Raw genomic sequence first — 20367 nt, 5'->3', positions numbered from 1 at the left:
GGTTTTTCATCCAAGGAAATTATTGGTAATTCCATATTGGAAAAATGAAGTGTTATACTCGAAAGGCATATTAAATGCTACTGAAATGTCTAGTATTTCAAGCTTGAAAATGCCAATATATGGATAAAATAATGTTCCTTTATTATTCAGTATAACACATTTAAGTAAAAAATGAAAAAGCTTACTAATACTGACATGCAATTTCTATAATATGTAAATTGCTATAATTTAAATTAGCCTCTTCTTGATAAATCATAACGGTTGTATCATCTTTTGAATTAGGTTCTAAATATGCATTTGATTTATATAAGATGTATTTTCACACACACACACACACATATATATATACACATACATATACACACACACATACATATAAATATGTCAGAATTATTAGGCCCCCTTTTTAATTTTTTTTCCCCCCAATTTCTGTTTAACGGAGAGATTTTTTTAACACATTTCTAAAAATAGTTTTAATAGCTCATTTCTAATAACTGATTTATTTGATCTTTGCCATGATGACAGTAAATAATATTTGACTAGATATTTTTCAAGACACTTCTACACAGCTTAAAGTGACATTTAAAGGCTTAACCAGGTTAATTAGGTTAACTAGGCAGGATAGGATAATTAGGCAAGTTATTGTATAATGATGGTTTGTTCTGTAGACAATTGAAAAAAAAACACCACAGCTTAAAGGGGCTAATAATTTTGACCTTAAAATGTTTTTAAAACTTCCTTTATTCTAGCCAAAATAAGACTTTCTCCAGAAGTAAAAATATTATCAGACATACTGCAAAAATGTGAGTTGGTCGGTCTTCTTTTGACTTTGACTCATGCTTATTCAACAGCTCCTAAATTTGATACAGACATTTTTCTTGAACATTAAACAGATGTCTGGATGATTGCGTGACACCCAGCTGAAAAGATAAACAACAGCATCCTTCTTAACACTTCACAAAACAGGATATGTAGTTAATTTTAGTTAACGTTTTTACTAATACGAACAAACAATGAAGAATACATTTATTCATGAATTTATCTTTCTTAACATTATTAAATGAAAATGCAGTTGTTCTAGTTCATGTTAATTGCAGTGCATTAAATAATGTTGTAACAAGCACTGTGTTGGATTTTAATAATGCGTTAGTAAATGTTGAACTGTGATAAATTAATAAATGCTGGACAAGCATTGATAATTGTTTGTTCGTGTTCAGAAATTCATTAACTAACATTAACCACTTGTCCATTGTTGTAAAGTGTAACTGAATCCCTCGCGAAGGAATTGTTTTATTAGATATAATGGTAATTGTATTGGTTAATAAAAATAGTAATGATCCTTTGGGTCTACTGTTAATTTTTTGTTTTCTACAGGCGGCAATATAAATCCAAATATGCTCCAAAACTCTCTTCAAACATTTCAAATGTTCAGTTTTAAATGGTCCGAATTTGATGGCTTTAATGGTATTTGTAGCACATTTTTGTTTATATTTCAGCTGGGACTGAAAATTCAGCTTTATCATCACAGGAATAAATTACACATTAAAACATAAATCATTTTTGTTTTCAATCACATTTCATAACATTACTGTTACCCCTGTGTATGTAGTTAAAATGCACCCCACATGCATGTTTCTGTTATTTTGTATACATTTCAGTAAAATATTACCCCGGTTGTAACCAAAATTACTAAAACATGACCTACAATAACACGGGCATACATGGATGTTATCGATATAATAAATCGTTTGGACAAAATCTATGTAAATCTGAAATGCAAATAAGTGGAAGATTTGCAGGCATCAAATTTATCGAAAGGTGTCGCTTTAAGCGTGGCCGCAGCGGTGCATGTGACGTAGCAACACGCTTCCAATCAACCGCTGGCATCCATGTTCTTAGGGGTGGAGAATGAGAGAAGAAAAAATATGTGAAAAATGGCTACTGTACAGTCTGAATCGGAGGAACCATTAGACAATAAACTCATTAACGGAACGCTCGCTGGAAATAACTCCGAACTACAAGCTTCGTCTTCTGTGGCCGCTGATGGGGACGCGGTGGTCTGTGCACAGAGCACCGACATAAAGGGAACAACAGAGCCTGCAGCTCCGTCTTCACCAGCAAGTGAAAATTCACCTCCACATGGCGCTGCTCCTTTACCAAGCAACAAAGATGCTTCAGGAATGTCGTGTAATTGGACATCTGAGGCGGGCGAGGAAAACACGGATGTGCTTAGTAAGGATAACGGCGAGCAGTGTTCATCCGAGCCCGGAAGGGACTTTGGGGAGACGTCGGGTCATTTCCACAATGAAAACATTGGTAAGTTTAACTTTGCATCAAGGGTAAATGGTAAAACCTACCACGCTCTCTGTTGTAAAATAAATCGCACATTCTTGTGCAGTTCCACACACAGTTGTTAGAAGAGAGCACGTGAAAACTGAAAACGTGTCCTTTTTTATGTGCACCAATTAATTATAACTCTGTAATTGGCCTGTTCTAACCCAATCAGAAACACAACTGCTTGTTTAACCCTTTCATACTTGAAGGATGAGGCTTTTAATTGAGTGCAACTTTTTTTTTTAAATAAACCTTTACATTTATCAGTTAAAAACACACAAAAAAAAAAGACAAAAAAGTCCTGTTTATCAGAGTTGACGATACATTTTTCATTTTTTTTAAATACAGAATAGACACTTTGGATAGGCATATAAAAACACATTTGTTATCGTTACAGTCACCCATTATTAAACAAATGAAAACAGGTTTTTCCCAGGTTTTTATAAGCTTTCGCAAGTTAAGAAAAAAATCCTATTCAATTTCTCCTAGTGGAATTGACTTTGAACAATAACTTGTTCACCACTAAAAGAGAGAGGTACTGGAGCTGAGACTGAGGCCCCGTTTACACTAATACGTTTTCATTTTAAATCGCGTACGTTTTGCTATGGTTACGCTATCCATCCACACTACATCAGAGTTTTCGTTCGTCGGAAACTGAGCATTTTGGAAATGCTGAAGAGGCCGTTTTCATTCTAAAACGCTGCGGCTCCATCTCAGTGTGGATGGGGGGAAAACGGAGACATCTAAAAAACTGAGTCCACACTATGCCAGAGTTTTCGTGCGTCGGACACTGAGCATTTTGGAAACGCTGAAGAGGCCGTTTTCATTCTAAAACGCTGCTGCTCCATCTCAGTGTGGATGGGGGAAAACGAAGACATCTAAAAAACTGAGGCATGGCTGCAGACATACGCCTATCTGATTGGGGCTTTTTCCTCAATATTAAGTAGCCTACACACAGTTCAAGTCTTGCATCTTTTCCCTGTAAGTTCAGACTTTGCAAGTTTGATATGTAAAACAAACTCCCGAGGACACATCGGGTAAATCTTCAAAGAGAACAGTGTACTGTATAACCTCATTCACATTACCCTTGCTACCTTGTTTTACTTTCTTAACAATAAAATGAAAACATGATATAAGGAACTGCCTATTTTCATTTTGATATTTGCAACTTAAACACCAGAAATGTTGAGGCGTTGTGTAGCTGCATATTTATATGAGCGTCATCTTCACTGTATGCATATTTATAACAAAATAGAGCCTGTAACCTTACTGCCTCCTTTCATTTTCAGTGAAAATATGAAACATACCCTGTCTCTTTTACAGAATATCAGGTTTAATAATCAACAATGGCCATTATAAAAGTATAACGTACAACAAGTTTATACAATATAGGAAATAAAGGCAAGCGATCAGTCAAATGTGCAGAATCAATGTATGCGGTTACATTAATTAATATATTAATCTAACTTATCTTTGCGCTCAGCCAAAACGCGTTACCAGAGAACAAGTATTAGATTCAACAGACAAAGTCGGGAAATATGTCGTTAGATGGAGACAACAAGATGAATTAAATATCACGTTTAACATAGTGAGATTAGATCCAGCGGTAGATCCTTGATCAACAGTCCGACGTGCAGAGCTCTCATATGGACAATTGTGCTCAAAGCACGCTGCCGTGCATGCCAAAGTGTGTGTGTGTGTGTGTGGTCACATGAGGTGCGTTTTCAGTGGTGTAATGTAGACTGAGAGTTGTTCAGAAATGCTGGGTGAAGCACTAGTGTGGACGCGGATCGTTTTCATTCTAAAACGCTGTTTTAAACGTATTAGTGTAACCGAGGCCTGAGGTTGTTAATCAGTGTTAATCTTGAATGAACAATTCCCCCAAGTTCTTGGTTAAAAACAAGAAAAGAAAAAACTACACCTATGATTCCACAGAGAAATCTGCTATGATCAGTCAGACTACTCCCATGAAGATCTGCAAACTCAGTTTCCCAACAATCTACAGCTGCTTAAAGTATGTATGCATACGTTGTGCACAGAGCATACAGAATAAAACAGCCTTTTTTGATGTTCTTCTCAGAAGCTGAAGTTTCATAGTTGGATGAACTGTATTTGCCAGCAGCTACTGAAAAACAACAGCAACCACAATAGGGTTTATGTGACCTTCCATATGAAGGAGAGGAAAAAAAATAGAGAGATTAATTGCATTGGTCAGAAGAGGCCATTTCATTAGCATGTTACCACACAGCTAGACTGCAGCTCCACACACAAAGTTTGGCCAGAAGAATTATTGTCATGCCCAACAGAGCCTAGTCTCTCTCGAGGTTTTTTCCCTTCACTTCATCAGTTGGTGAAGTTTTTTTCCTCACCACTGGCTTACTTGGATCGGGACTTGTGGAGCTGCACTTCGGTGGATTTGCTCTACAGTGTTTGAACTTTCAGCAGTGAAATTTAAACCACACTGAACTGAACTAAACTGAACAGTTTTGAAATCTGGACTTTACTAGAACTATGTTAAGCTTAAGCTACATGTTAGAATGTTAGAAATGTACTTTTTACAGAACACAGTTCAAACAAATATTGCTTTTTAGTTTGGCACTTTATCTTATATATCATAGAACAAATATCAATTATCATGCAAACAGGTTGTAGCTCAACCTCATACTACATTTAGTCACACTAGCAGAGAAAAGGTGGCAAATTGCACACTCTGGTTTGTTGTTCAAAATAATTGTTTTGATATTTAGTTTCATATATATTTTTAAGCTTTTGCACTCTTTTAAATAGTTAAAATGAGCCTCCAATAGAATGTTTGAGTATGAAGTCACGAAAGGTCAGTGTGTTCAGTTATCTGTAGCTTTATATATTCATTCATTCATTTTCCTTCGGCTTTGTCCCTTATTTATCAGGAGTTGCCACAATGGAATGAACCACCAATTATATATATATATATATATATATATATATATATATATATATATATATATATATATATATATATATATATATATATATATATATATATATATATATATATATGCATAATATAAAAAATATATATTTTATATAATAAGGGCAAGGTGGCTCAGTAGTTAGCACTGTTGCCTTACAGCAAGACTGTCTCTGGTTCGAGCACGTTCTCCCCATGTTCGTGCGAATATCCTTTGGGACAGTTTTCCCCACAGTCCAAAGTGGTGTATTGGATGAACTACGTTGATTATAGTGTATAAGTGTATGTGTGAATGTGAGCGTGCATGGGTGTTTCCCAGTACTGGGTTGCGGCTGGAAGGGCATTGTGTAAAACATATACTGGAATAATTGATGGTTCATTCCGCTGTGGCGACCCCTGATAAATAAGGTACTAAGACAAAGGAAAATGATTGAACGATATTTTGCCAAGATATCAAACATATAAAAATGTAGTCGATCTACTCTAAAGTACTTCAAATAGCTTATGTATATATAATGAGCTATGATTGTGGTGCTTATCTTATAAACTCTTATCTAATGTGTATCACCCAACAGGGCGAAAAGAAATAGACAAAGAAGAAGAATCAGTGAACACAACTAAAGAAAGCATCAGCAAAGATTCAGAGCTTGTCACAGAGAAAGAACACCCATCAAAACAAGATGAGCCGACAAATGGGAGCAATAAAGCAGTGTGTGTTGTGGAGGATAAACACCCACCAAAACAAAATGATGAGCTGACAAATGGGAGTGAGGAATCAGAGTGTGTCGTGGAGAATAAACACCCACCAAAACAAGATGATGAACCGACAAATGAGAGTGAAGAATCTAAGCTTTCAGAGGAAGAACAGCAACCTAAAAAAGATGAATCTGCAAGTGTAGAAGAAAAATCAAAACCTCAAGATGAGACCACGCAAAGCACAGAGACAAAGATGGACGAGAGCACAGAGAAGGATAAGGACAACATAGAGGAGAAAGGAGGAGGAGGAGATGAATCAAAGAGTGATGGGACAGGTTTATCTGTCAAGCGAAGGAAAAGCCGACTGGAATGCAACGAATGTGGTAAAAAATTCACACGCCGCGAAACATACAACCTGCATCGCCACTTTCACATGCACCAGGATGAGCAGGCTTCCCTCGTTTGTAAAGAATGTGGCATCACTTTTCAGCATCGAAGTGACCTCATTAAACACCGCAGTATTCATAAAGAAAGCAGCCAAGCAAGTGTCTCACCTTCGAAAGGCTCTGCGAGCATATCCAAGGAACGGAAGAAATTTGTGTGTGAGCACTGTGGTGTGTGTTTCTCAACAATAATCCGATTAAAAATTCATGCCTGTGAGCAGAAAGTGGACAAGCCTTTTCGCTGCCCTCTGTGCCGCAAAGAGTTTCAGTACAGGGTGTCTATTAATGCCCACATGCAAAGTCACTCTTTGGACAGCCGCTATCGGTGTCAGGAGTGCAACAAAGGATTTCAGACTTTGGAGAACCTGTATGTCCACCAACGCTCTCACACTGCGCTAAAGCCGTATGAGTGTCCAGACTGCAGCATGGTCTTCAGGCATCGTTCCATCATGGAGGACCATCGGCGGAGGCATGTGGATGAAAGGGAGCATATGTGCAAAATCTGTGGGAAGAACTTCAAATACAGTAGCCTTTTACAACAGCACCAGTATCTCCATAGTGGCCAAAAGCCTTACCACTGCTCGCACTGTGGCAAAACATTCGCTTTTGCACAAAACATGCGAGCACATTTTCGCCAACATAAAAAGATTTCCGCTAGGTCTGAAGCACATGGTATAAACCATAATATATCTGCTGTGGGGCAAGTAGGTAAAGAGAATGCAAGTGTTGAGCAGCAGCGCAACTGTCCACTGTGCCCTCAAATATTTTACAAAGCCTCTGATCTGAGAACACACATGTTGATTCATGAAGCAGAGTATGAACGAATGACTAATGGCAAAAAATTCGATAAGGTCTATGCATGCCAGTGCTGTTCTCTCAAGTTCCAGACAGAATCCCAACTACAAGCACATTCACAAACACACTTGACAAACATTTTAGGCATAAACGCAACACATATCACAAATCAAGTTAAAGCAGTGCTTGAAAAGCAGGATGATGTTGCTATGGATGGGGCAGATCTTGACCGTGTGTCAGCAGTAGGGGAATTGGAGGACCAGACAGGCAAGAAACCCTTTAGGTGTCGAGATTGTGGAAAGTGCTTTCGTTACCGGTCAGTATTAGAGCTGCATATGCGCATACACAACAAGGGCTACCAGTGTCAAGTGTGTAAAAAGTCCTTTAGATTTAGTAGCTATTTGCAGCAGCATTCGATTATCCACACTGGGAAGAAGCCCTATAAGTGCCCAGACTGCGGTAAAGATTTTGCATTTCATCATAACATGAAAACACACCAACGGCTGCATCAACAAAAGCCTTTTCGCTGCACACAGTGTCGGAAGGGATACAGCGATGAAAATCAGCTTCAACGACATATGCTTTCCCATACAGGTGAAAAACCTTACAAGTGTCATATGTGTGACAAGAGCTTTGCTTTGGCCTACTTGCTCCGAGACCATCTGAACACTCATACTGGGGAGAGACCCCACCGCTGTCAGGAGTGCCACAAGTCATTCCCTTGGCTCAGTAGCCTGCTTGTGCATCAAAAGATTCATGTGCGCAAGCGGCAAGGTCAGAGTCATAGTTACTCATTGTCCATATATTCTCAAAGAGGTAGAATAGGCCCCAGCAGAAGAGGTAGGCCAAGGTTAGATCGAGACAATGGGAGGACGCCGCCTCTACCTGAAAGAATCATACCAGAAACAGTGTTGCCAAATGTGGTTCAGCAGCAGTTTGGTACAAGTAGAGGACCACAGCCGGGGAATCATTCGCAGCAAGTTCAGTTGCAGCCAGAATGGCAGATACAAATTGCACCATCATCATCATCGTCAGAAGAGCTGCTGCACTCGCAGAAGTCCGCAAGTTTAATGGAAGCCCCACCAACCAATACAGTGCATATTCACTGGACAGGGACTCATCATAAGACAATATTGCCTAAATGTGATGGTCTTCCCGAGCTTATGCACCAGCAGCAACCTCCTCAAGCACAACCTAATCACTTTTCTGACATAAATGCATCTGAGATAGAACAAAAAGGCAAGCATCCTGCACTCTGGATGAATGCGCCAAACTCCACTCTGCAGAAAACCTCTTCAGAATCGCAACACCACATGGACAGGCCTTCCACTTTGGGTGTGAAATTACAGTCCCAGCGATCTATTCAAGACCTACAACCATCGCAGTGGCCAGTAATCTGTGATCCATTGCAAACAGGCAAGCCAGAGCTGTTTAGTAACTCTTCAGATGGTAAAGGAACTGTTGATTTAGAAGCACCAACCATCAGCGACTCTAATAAACTATCTCATGATTTACAAATGTCAGATTCCTCTGGGGTGGCTAAAACAGACATGGGTCAATCTAGTGGTATAGTGCTGTCCGCTGGTGCTTCCTGCCTATCGAATAGTAATCCATGGGGCATAAAAACAACTCTAGAAATGTCTGTACCTGTGAGCTTACAAGAAATACCTGGGGATGCATTAGAGAAGCAGCAAAACAGACTAATACAGCATTTGCCACAGCAAATGCAAATTTCGCAGCAGCTACAACAGCAGATCCATGCGCAACAGGCTCAAATACCTCCTACTTGGGTTAGTACAGCTCCTCCAAACCAGATAGGTCCAGTGAACTTGCCTTTTTCACCACCTCGTTTTCCCCTCGGGGACAGACCTCCATTGTGGGGGTTTCAAGCTGCTCCAGTTGTTTCTCAAACCCTCGTAAATGGACCAGTTCCACAAGGCCACATCCAGGCACAACAACACGTAGCACTAATTTCTGGCCCACGTATTCCACTAAATCAGCCTCCAACTTATATCTCGCCCCCTTTTCCACCAGGTCTAAATTTATCTGCTCCACATCCAATGCATTCTGTTGGAAGGCCTCTTCCAGGTCCATTGCCTCAGGGCATCTTCTTCACTTCACAGGGTACCATAAATGAGATGGCACTTCTGCCACAAGTAACAAACTTACCTCAGTTAGTGCAACAAACTGAGCCTCACAAAATGGGCAATAAATTACCTTTCGCCCCAGATCATCTGTTCCAGTGCATGATTTGTGGTTGTTCTTTGCCTGGAGAGCTAGAATTACAGATGCATTATATGCAACATGCACAGCGAGACGTCTGATTTTGATTTTTAGAAATGATATACACACAAAATAAAAATTAGTTGGTTTAGATTGTCTTTCCATTGTTTTACTGTACATTGCTGTTGTACATTGCTGTTAAGCTGCTGGAGTGTTTGTTGAAGACTTAAGATGTATTAATGTTTTTATTCAGTTATTAAATTTTCCAGCTGAACACATTCAGGTTTCCTGTGCTTTATCACACTCAATAAACCTCATGAACCAAATAAAAATTAATAAAATATTTATTAAAGAGTAACAACAGTGTTAGTTTAAGGCAGGGGTGTCCAAACTCAGTCCTGGAGGGCCGGTGACTTGCATGTTTTAGTTCCAACCCCAATTAAACACACCTGAACCAGCTGATCAAGCCATTTCTTAGTATACTAGAAACTTCCAGGCAGGTTGGAGGAGCTAAACTATGCAGGACATTGGCTCTCCAGGACCGAGTTTGGACACCCCTGGTTTAAGGTAAACATATACTAATTTCAGATTAATCATAATTCATTTCATTTGCTTTAATACAGAAATACTGTTGTCCTATGGTTATTTACAAGCCATATGATGATCATATGATGGTATGATCAGTTTGCAGGTTCGTAATGACTAGAGTGTTTTAAAAGTTAAACATGTTAATAATGTATATGTGTCATTGAAAGGTCAATTTTCAGGGTCAAAATAAAATATTACAAATTCTAAAACCATTTTTAAATAATAATTAGGTGTTTCCAAAAGTAAAACAAATATTTTAATAATTATCATGTAGATTAAAATATTAATATTTAACAAGTGCACACAATTGATCATTTTATCTCTGTAGTACAACACAGTACCAAAAGAATATGCAATTAAAACTATTGAAACTATATCTCAGCGAAATGCCAGAATTTTACTACCAAGTATGTCTCTGGGTGGTATTGTGTATGTTCAAACTAGTTCATGCCTACAGTCATGTGTTATCTAAAAAGTGGTTTATTACTGTACGATCACACACACATATTGAAAGCTGTGAAAACAGGTCTAATTTGACTTAATGATTATTATGTTCCTTCAAGCTAACTTTAAACATTCCCTCAGAAAATCCTCTGCTGTTTTTACATCTTCAGCTTTAAAAAAGTTATTTAGCCATTTGAATTAGGTGGAGAGCTTTAGGCTACTCATCAGGTAGTGTGGTGAGCTAAAACCTGATCACACTTATGAATCTTCATAATCTCATAATTCGTTGCGTTGCTAATTTAAACATTGAACAAGAAAATAGTAAACGCTGAAATATGTATTATAAGTTATCATACCACCCTTGTAATATATTTTAACAATTAAGCTTAATAAATCAAATGGACAGCATTTTCTACTACAGCAAACCAGAAAGTGCACAGTGAAAAGAAAAAAATAATTGTATATAATTTTGTCTAGATGACCCGACAAATTTTAAACAACGTCCGGGCCGCTAAGCCACGCCTATTTTTACATGTTGCATTATTATTGTTACGAAATACCTCATTACATATTGTAACAAATGTATATAGTATAATAATCAACTGGTTTTTATACATAGTTATATATAATATATTAACATATTCATGCCACAGCTCAGTGGTTCAAGCAGACTTTGCTTGCCAACCATCCTGGAGCCAGAGGGAACGTAGCCTAATTAATATTCATGAGATAAGCTGTCGCCATAGTAGGATTCGAGGGTTTGCCTCCCCCCCAACATCAACTCTCCCCTTTACCGCGAAAAGTGCGGTGCCTTTCACGTTATGGCTGCGGTTAATTCTGCAGAGGAGTGCAGTTTGCAGTCAAATAAAGGCAGTTTGTCCCCTGAATATAAGAATGTCGCGGCCCAGAAGATGAATATCGATCCAGTGCGCAATAGCAAAGCCACCAATGCTAAAAACACAGACGGAGAAATGGCATTAAGTCCCGCTGGCCTTGCGTTCAAAGCCCAAGACCACGCCGACGGTGCTGCAGTTTCAGCCGTGAAGATTAAAGTGGAGCAGGCGGAGGAAGAGGAGTGTGTAATTGTACATGTGGACGAGGCTGGGGACGCAGATGTGGCTGTTATGTCTATCAGTAAAGGAGACTCGTCTGGGAGAGGTGAAAGTGTCGAGGGTAAGCAACTTTGTGTTGTTGTTATTGTTGACAACGTCGTTTTACCTTGAAATCATATCAAGCTGGAAAATAAAATAAGCCCCAAAATAATTTCACCTCACAATTTAAACATCTGATAATATGTAAGCCATAATTTGGGTTTTATCATCATGCAGTAGTGCATAATAAAGTCTTGCATCTAACTGATATATTTTGCGCTAAAACAGCTGGAATCGTTTCCACCAGTATCACGAGTCGTCACGGGGAAAGGCAAAACAGCAGCAACTGTACAATATGACCATGAGGAATTTCTGTTTTAGACATGTCCTGCTTGCTGGCTGTCATGATTCCTTAGAATAGGGTTGGCTGATTTTGGCTGACACAAAGACGAGGGTTTAATTTAAGACCAAAAGACTTGAAAACCAATTGTGCAGTCATTGTATTTGGCTGGTCGTTCATAAAATCTGCTCCACCTTAAATTAGATAGAAGTAACACTGACTTGTCAGTAGATGGCAGGCTTTACTTTCAAATTGCATGTGTGTAATAACATAAATTCTATTAAATATTATTTTAAAATACAGTGTTTGCACGTTCAGATTGTCTGCAATATATTTGGGATTTTTAACATTTTATAAATGTAATAATACAGCTTGTTGGACCAGGCTTTTAACACAATTTAAGGTGGAACTAATAAATTGAGCAAGACTATGAATTGTTCTGCCGTTGCCTGGCAACAGATCTTTTCATCAAAGCTTATGTTGATGAACTATATTTACAGCTCTGCAGAAACATTCAGATCATTGTAACCATTGTACTGTAGATTTTTAATATGTATTTTATGCTGTTCTCATGAAAAACTTTAGTTGCATTAATGTACTTTTTTTTTCTGTACTATTACAAATTTGCTTGAATAAATACAGTTTTCCACTTTAAGTTTCTTATAGTTTTTCTCCCTTATAAATTGTTCAAACATCTAAACTTTTTTTGCAGTCGGTTGGTTTTTTGCAGTTTATATACAATTAGACATGGGTGGGTATAAGATTCTGACAGTATGATAACCTTGGATAAAAATATAGCGATATTGTGATTATTGCTCTAAAATAAGTTCTTTGTAATGTCTGGGTAAAAAGCAACAACTTATGTCTCTACTGAACACAATATATTTTTATTTAAGAAACATTTAAAATATTTTGGACCAGTAGCTTTTGATCTAGAGGTTTCTTTTCTGCTGGAGATACTATTCCCCTAAAAACTAAATAAAATAGTTGGGAAAAACATGTAAAAAGTAAATAAATAAATAAATCTTACATATACCTAAAGCCCTGCTCACACTGTGAGATTTAAGCCACGATTTTATCGTCTGAGACAAATTTTGAAAATCCTAAAAGATTCCTGAAATCCTAGGCTAAAATCGGTTCACTGACAGCAGCTTAGTGCCCACTGCGATAAGATTTTTCCTCTGATGAAGTTCAGGAAGTGTCAGAAGAATTCAGACACTTTCCTGCAGTGTGACAACAGTTACGATGAGCAACAATTGAAGACCCAATAGGAGCTCTGAATTTAATGACGCAATCCATGCGACAATTCAAATGACTGAGGGAAATGTCAAAAAATATTTTTTTCTTCCTGGTTTTATTATTGAGACTCGCCATGTGCAAAATGGCCGCTACATGTTGTTTACGTTTGCTGTGAGGAATCATTTCAGAATACGGGATAGTGAAAGTGTCACAGGTGGATGACGTCAAACTCCGGGGGCGTTTTCTTTTGTGTTTGGTGCATCTTCATTGTCGTTTAGTCTGACTTTATGATAGCTGAGATCTTACAGTGTGACATGGGAGCCATGTTTGTGCAGTGTGACGTGAGACAATCGTTCAGGATTATAAAAGAAACTGCAGGGTGAGCCAGGCTTTAGGGACGGCATAACAGAAAACTTTGGCGGTTTTGAAACCTTGACTTTGGCAAATCGCGGTAAACCTTGAAACCGGTTATCGTCCCTTGCCTATTTACAATGTTTGTCAGCTGTGTACATTTTTAAATCATATTTATCATTCCTGTGGCAACAGGAGTTACCCTGACTTCTCTTTTTCCTCTTTCTACATTAGGAGATTGGCCATTTCGCTGTGAGGATTGTAGTGAGACCTTTGGGAACGAAGAGGAATACCTGGAGCATCGCAGTGAGCATATCCACGATGGTCCAATAGTCTGCCTGGACACTGATTCGCAGTGGGATCACCTGCTCATCTCGACAGACGGAGGTCGGAGAACATTATTCTGTGGTCTGTGCGGACAGAAGTTTTCAAGCTCAAAAGGTTTTTTCAACCATCAAATGAAACACCGCAATCAAGCCATTAAACGTGAGACAGGTAACAGCTTTGGTGCAGCACGGCAGAAGATTTTTGAATGCAAAGATTGTGGAAAAACTTATTCCACTATTGGTCAGTGTCTCAACCATGAGCGCTCGCATAAACAGGCTTCAAAGTCTGTTTTCCATCAGATTGCTCACTTAAAGAAAAAGTCATTTCAGTGCCCCACCTGTGGACGCTGTTACTCTCGGGCTTCGGCTCTTGATGCACATCGCCGTTGTCATGAGGTAAAGCTGGTGAAGTCAAAAACCTTTGAAACTGAGAAAACTCTGTCCCTCAATGAAGCTTTGGCTCAAGATCAGAACAATGGTACCAGCTCTGAACAGACAGAGGAGCAAGAACAAAAGATTTTTCAGTGCTTTTGTGGCAGATCTTTTCGTACTATGTGTGGCCTCGGGACACACCAGAGGTTCTCAACTAGCTGTTCAGAAGGAAAGGTGAAGGAGGAAATTAAGCATCCGTTTGTCTGCTCTGAATGTGGTAAGACCTTCATTAGCTCTGTGGCTCTGTTGTGCCACCAGCGTTGGCATAAAAGACGGGAGCAACTTGTCTGCAATAACCAATCGTATAAATGCTCAGAATGTGACAGGGTCTTCACCTCGCTCACGTTTTACAATAAGCATCAGCGTCTAGCACACAGTGAAGAGCAGGCAGCAAAATCTTTCCTTCATCAAGTTATTCAGCTCAAGAAGAAAGCTTTTGAGTGTCAGCAGTGTGGGCGCCGGTTCTCTCGAGCATCAGCACTGCAGTCGCATCAGCTCTGTCATACTGACGCCTTCTTTGACATCATGGAGAAGAAACCCGAGATGAGCACCGCCATTCACACTGTGAAAGTATACCAGAAGGACCATGTTGACAGTGTTGTTTTTCAGCCTCAGGACATCTCGGATGCTCAAGTTCAAGAGAAAGATATTAACTGTAACAACACAGTAGAGGAGCATAATGCTGTAGATGCTGATTATGAAGTTGTCCATATCACGTCTTCAGATGATTCTGAGAGCACACAGGATCCAAATCCTGATCTTGAGTTAGTTTGTGAATCAGACCAAGAGGAAAAAGATGACTTGGGCTTGACAGCTGAATCCACATCGTCCTTGCCATTGAATCCAGCGATTGATGTTAAAATTGTGCAGATCGATTACGAGCATTTAAATGAGGAACCAATAGTGCATGCAGATCTGATGAGCAAAAGCCGTTCTCGAGTGGCAAAGTATGACTGTCCACACTGTGACAGAAAGTTTTTCAAGGCTTCGTCCTTGCGCTGTCACGTACTTTGGCACAAACGGTCCATGAGAAAAAAAGCAGACAAATGGCAGAAATTTGACATTTTGTCACCAACTAAGAAGGTAATTTTAACATGTGAGGTTTGTGGCCATGAAAGTCCTTCCAAGAGTGCTCATTACTTTCACATGGGAAAGCATGAAGATAAAGTAGCATGCAAGTCTATTTCATACCAACTTGAAAATTTGCAGAAGAATAATATAAAATGTGAAGAGTGTGGCATGTGTTTTTCCAGACTGTCTGCTTTGCATTCTCACCAACAGCTTCACAGTGGGAAAAAGAAGCACTTTGCTTGCTTGCAATGTGAAAGGAGCTATGCAACTGCAAGCGGTCTGTACAACCATCAGAAAGTTTGCTGTGGTGACGCCAAAGATGAAATGACAAAACATTTCAACCCGACCAAAACACTTTTGGGTCCAAAAGTTCATCACTGTAAAAAGTGTGGTAAGGGTTTTTGGTCTATGGGAGCCTTCTGTCATCACAAACAAAACAACTCTGAGTGTGCAGATGTTGAGACGAGGCCTGCAAGTGCGGTCACCACTGAGAATGGCCACATACGACGCAAGAAACGGGGTCGTAGGGGTGGTTATAAAAAAGTGCACCCTATGAATTCAAAAGTGGAACATAAATGTGAGGTGTGCGGAAAATCATACCATATGCTGGCTTGTTTTCTTAAACACAAGCTTGTCCATGATGCTCAAGGTCTCCGACCTGCTGTCAAATCATTTGACTATCAAGTTCAACAGCTGAAAAAGAACTCCTACCAATGTCCCGACTGTGGAAAAGTTTTCTCCCGTGCAATGGCCCTCCAGTTTCACATGAAAAGTCATGGCTTTGAGACTGGACTTCCTGTGACTGACCCTGGTTCATCTGAGCGACCCCAATGTCCAAAATGCTATTCTTTTTTTGCGTCTGAGTCGCTACTGCAGGATCATCAGAAACACTGTTTAAAACCAGAGGACAACGTGGAACCTCCACAGGAACATGATAAAGTTGAAACATATATACAAGATGCATCTTCCCAGAAATCTGAAGATGTTGGTGAAATGTCTCATTCCGTTATTTCTGAAAAAGAACAGAAAGCACCTCCAGCTTCAAATATGAAATACAAATGTAAAGACTGCAGTAGAAGCTTCTCTGTAATTGGTGCTCTCAACTTTCACAAGCGAATTCATCGCAAAGGTCACCAATCTAAAAAAATTAAATCTTATCAGGCAAAGCCGTTGAAGCTTGGCAAAGTAAAAGCAGAGAAGTGTTCAGCAAAATCACCTTTTATTTGTGCTGAATGCGGAAGACATTTTAGGACAAATTCCGCTCTTGGCACACATAAGCGATGGCACAAAGACAAAACATTTGCCAAATATCTCTCAAAGACCAATAAGGTGCGCTCAAGGAAAAGTATGGACGGTGGACCTTATTTATGCAATTTGTGTGGGAAAGGATTCTTCTACCTTTGTGTTCTTCGTCGACATCAATTGCATCATCCTCCCATGGAGGCTCAACCCCAAAAAGACAATAAAGTTGCTGAATCAAATGATCTTTATACCTGTCCAGATTGTCAGATGTCTTTCTCAACTGGGTCTCTGCTAACAACTCACTTTGCAGATCATCACAGCAAGACAACTGAGACTGAGAAACAGTCTGAAAATGTCCCTACAGAGGAGTTGGATTCCCCCATCAAACAATCATACACATACAAACTAGATATTACCAACACAGAGACGACTCAGGTGCAGCACTATCAATGCCCCCACTGTCCTAAGAGCTTCTTGAACATACGTGGCCTCCGTGCGCACAAGTGGCAGAAACACAACAAGGTTAGCGAACAGGCCACTGCGTCTCAAGAAGAACCCTTGGTATATACAAAGGCCATTGCTTCTTGTGAAATGCCAAAGAAGAAAGAGCTAAAACCATATACTGAAGAGGAGTCTGTACAGTGCAGTCGAAACGTGGAACTCGCTAAATGTTTGTTCAGATGCAATAAGTGCGCAAAATCCTTTCCCAGTGAGGATCACCTAAACGCTCATAAGGCGGTGGCGAAGACTCGTCCTCACTGCTGCGCTCTTTGCTGTCGCGGCTACTGGACGGAAAACCAGCTGCAACAGCATCTTGCATGGCACAATGAAGTACGTCAGCGTCTGCCAACCGAACTGCGGTACAGACTGAGTGCTTCCATAGCACCTGGACCTTCAGACAACCTGCAGACTTTCTCACAAAGATCCGAGTCTATAGTAGACCACAAGCAAGCTAATAGTCATAAATGTCCACACTGTGGAAAAACGTTCCTGTCACCTCGTGCATTGCAGCAGCACCAGACTCTTCACAAAAACGAGAAACTGAAACCTTGTTCGTCATGTTCACAGACCTTTACTGACCTCAAGAGTCTTACTGACCACCATCAAGAGTGCTTGGGTGGTAAAGAGCTAAAAGACAGTAACTCTGTTCCGTCAGAAAGAGATACTTCTAACCTGACTTGCACAGAGTGTGGGATTTACTTCAAGCAGGAAACAGAACTGCATCAGCATTATATTGAACATGCACAGGGGCTCTAAATTGCATTAAAGTAGACACAGATTCTTTAGTACATTGTTTGATGCATCTGCACAGATTTTATTTAGGTTTGTTACCTGCTGTAACTGCAAGCATACAGTAGAACAACTGTATGTCTTGAAGAGAAAGGGTCAGCTTTTAAATTTGTACAATTCTGCTATAGAGGAAGATTTCTACTGTATTCAGAGCATTATTACAGATACTCTAAACCAGGGGTGCCCAAACTCGGTCCTGAAGGGCCAGTATCCTGCATAGTTTAGCTCCAACTTCCTTCAACACACCTGCCTGGAAGTTTTTGTATACCTTGGAAGAGTTTGATTAGCTGGTTCAGGTGCGTTTAATTGGGGTTGGAACTAAAATATGCAGGACACTGGCCCTCCAGGACTGAGTTTGGGCACCCCTGCTCTAAACAATAGATTTCAAACTCGATTCCTAGAGGGCCGCAGCTCTGCACAGTTTTGCTCCAACCCTAATCAAACATAGCTGATCCAACAAATCAAGGCGTTCAAGACTACAAGAGACTATTAAGCAGGCATGAGTTAGAGCTGGTTGGAGCTATGTAGAGCTGCAGCCATCCTGGAATTGAGTTTGAGGCCATTGCTCTAAACCAAACAGTGTGTTCTTGAATTACTTGTACAGGAGATGTAAATTTCTTTTATTCCCTTTAAAATATTATGAGATCTCTGCAAGGGATCATAGTGTACCTCTCAGATGCGTTTTGGTGTTTATGGGGTTTTAAAGATATATCTTCCCTCTGTTGCTTTCTGTTTTTTGAAAGAGTATTTAATTTAAACTACGAAGGTGTTGCTTGGATATTTGATGTACATGCTATTTAAAATGAGTTTTTGTGAGCATTACAGCTTCAACCTTTTGTTTGGCCATGCTAGATTTGTCATTTGCACAGTATCTGTTCATGTCAGTGTCATCATTCCTTTTTCAAATCACATTTCCCTAAAGTTAAAATGTACAAATATGTTCACCTTTCAACTTTTTGGATAAACATAGGAGTTTATGTTTCTCTTAAAAATAATAAGTCTGTACAGAGAATTGTTTCCTTGCTAGGTATAATAACGCTATGTGCTTGTGGAAATGCCCTTCGGTCATGCTAATGACACTGAGAATGTATGAATAAGATGTGGAATCATAAAAAAGCGAGTCACTTAAAGTTAAACTGTTAAATGGATATGTTTTTGTATCTTGGATGGATGTGAGGGTTTAGATTCTGGTTTGTTAATAAATGACAGTCTTTTAGTATTCTTATAAAGTTGATTCGTTTTCAAAACTGTTGAGATTACCCAGATATTTAACTATATTACTTGACCTTGAAAATATGCATGTGTTCAGATAGAAGGGGACCTTTAAGTAATAATAATAATGGTGGGCATTTAGGGATATAGTCCACCCAACAAATATTAACTTGTGGTTCCAAACTTGAATGAGTTTCTTTCTTCTGTTAAAAACAAAATATGTATTTTTAAGAAAGCTGAAAAACATTGAATTACATTGTAGAAAAAACAAATACTAAAGAACTCAATGGTTTCTAGCTTTCTTCAGAATATCTTCTTTCGGGTTCAACGGAACAAGGAAACTCTTCAAGGTTTGAAACAAGTAAAGGGTGTGTAAATAATGACAGAATATTCGGTTTCGGGTGAACTATCCCTTTAAACTTGCATTGATGTATCATCAAACTTTAGACCTCAAGACGTTTTAACTGCACTGAAACCTCTACTGACTGTGGTCATCTTAAGTGATCACTCCAAAATACTGTACATATTCTTGTTTGCTGATAGATACAGTGCGTGCTTAAATGCCTTAAATGAGTTTTGTGACAAGCATTGTCTCACTAATTGAGAGATGTTTATTTAGTGTTGCTTTTAATAGGATTGATTGTACTTTCCCCAACTTGCTTTTGTTGGTTTTCCAATAATTACAGGTTTAAACGTGTACCCTTGTTTAAAAAACAGTGAATGTAGACATGGACTAAGAAACTGTCTTTAATTAAAAGGTCATAATTTCCTTGAATAATTGTCTGCTTATTATCTTGTCATGTAGATAGGCTTTATTCATGTTGCTATGTTTCCTTATTGTTGTAATATCTTTCTTATATATGCATGAATGATGAACCTTTAACACACTGGTGACAGAAATGTACTTAAATAGAATTTTCGTCCTTAAGGTAGGACTAGTTAATTTTTAGAAATATAATGATGCTTTTTTTTTAATCATGTCATCAGAAAAGGCTACTGACAAGCATTAACCTGATTTATTTCTTCTGTCAGCATTTTTATTTAATGGATTCTACATTCAACCAATTGTAGCTGGTTAAAAAAAACAAATGTATATGATTCTAAATTAATACTTGTGTGTATATATAGTTTTATTGAAGGGACAGTTTTTGTGAAATGTCTTTATTTGCACTGTGAGGATTGAATGAATGTTGTATGGGTGTAGAACCTTTAAATTAATCAGATCGCTATTTTGACAGAAACATTTTAATGAAAAAACGATGATGTTTTTCTGGGATAACCTGAAGCCATATGCTGAATT

The 20367-nt window shown here is 38.9% G+C and overlaps 2 protein-coding genes across 2 annotated transcripts; both read left to right on the top strand.

Annotated features, from left to right (window-relative positions):
• Nucleotides 1–1926: 1926 nt before the first annotated feature.
• On the top strand, nt 1927–9708 carry zgc:66448 (uncharacterized protein LOC327401 homolog). The gene is made up of 2 exons (XM_056475620.1): nt 1927–2316; nt 5860–9708. The coding sequence occupies exons 1-2, from the start codon at nt 1935–1937 to the stop codon at nt 9540–9542; spliced, it is 4065 nt and encodes a 1354-aa protein (XP_056331595.1). The 5' UTR covers nt 1927–1934; the 3' UTR covers nt 9543–9708.
• Nucleotides 9709–11234: 1526 nt separating this feature from the next.
• On the top strand, nt 11235–19839 carry si:ch211-261d7.6 (zinc finger protein 208). The gene is made up of 2 exons (XM_056475583.1): nt 11235–11646; nt 13729–19839. Exons 1-2 carry the CDS (start codon nt 11295–11297, stop codon nt 17820–17822), a joined length of 4446 nt encoding a protein of 1481 aa, XP_056331558.1. The 5' UTR covers nt 11235–11294; the 3' UTR covers nt 17823–19839.
• The last annotated feature ends 528 nt before the right edge of the window (nt 19840–20367 follow it).

This window comes from Danio aesculapii, chromosome 16 (assembly GCF_903798145.1).
Source record: "Danio aesculapii chromosome 16, fDanAes4.1, whole genome shotgun sequence".
Taxonomy (NCBI): Eukaryota; Metazoa; Chordata; class Actinopteri; order Cypriniformes; family Danionidae; genus Danio; species Danio aesculapii.
Note: the sequence above shows the minus strand (reverse complement) of the source record. Positions and strands in the feature narration are given on the sequence as shown.

Excerpts from the sequence above, each read along its gene's own strand:
- si:ch211-261d7.6 (XM_056475583.1), top strand. The coding sequence starts at position 11,295 with ATGGCTGCGGTTAATTCTGCAGAGGAGTGCAGTTTGCAGTCAAATAAA. Across the intron at positions 11,647-13,728 it reads GAGAGGTGAAAGTGTCGAGG|GAGATTGGCCATTTCGCTGT; the intron begins GTAAGCAACTTT and ends TTTCTACATTAG.
- zgc:66448 (XM_056475620.1), top strand. The coding sequence starts at position 1,935 with ATGGCTACTGTACAGTCTGAATCGGAGGAACCATTAGACAATAAACTC. Across the intron at positions 2,317-5,859 it reads TTTCCACAATGAAAACATTG|GGCGAAAAGAAATAGACAAA; the intron begins GTAAGTTTAACT and ends ATCACCCAACAG.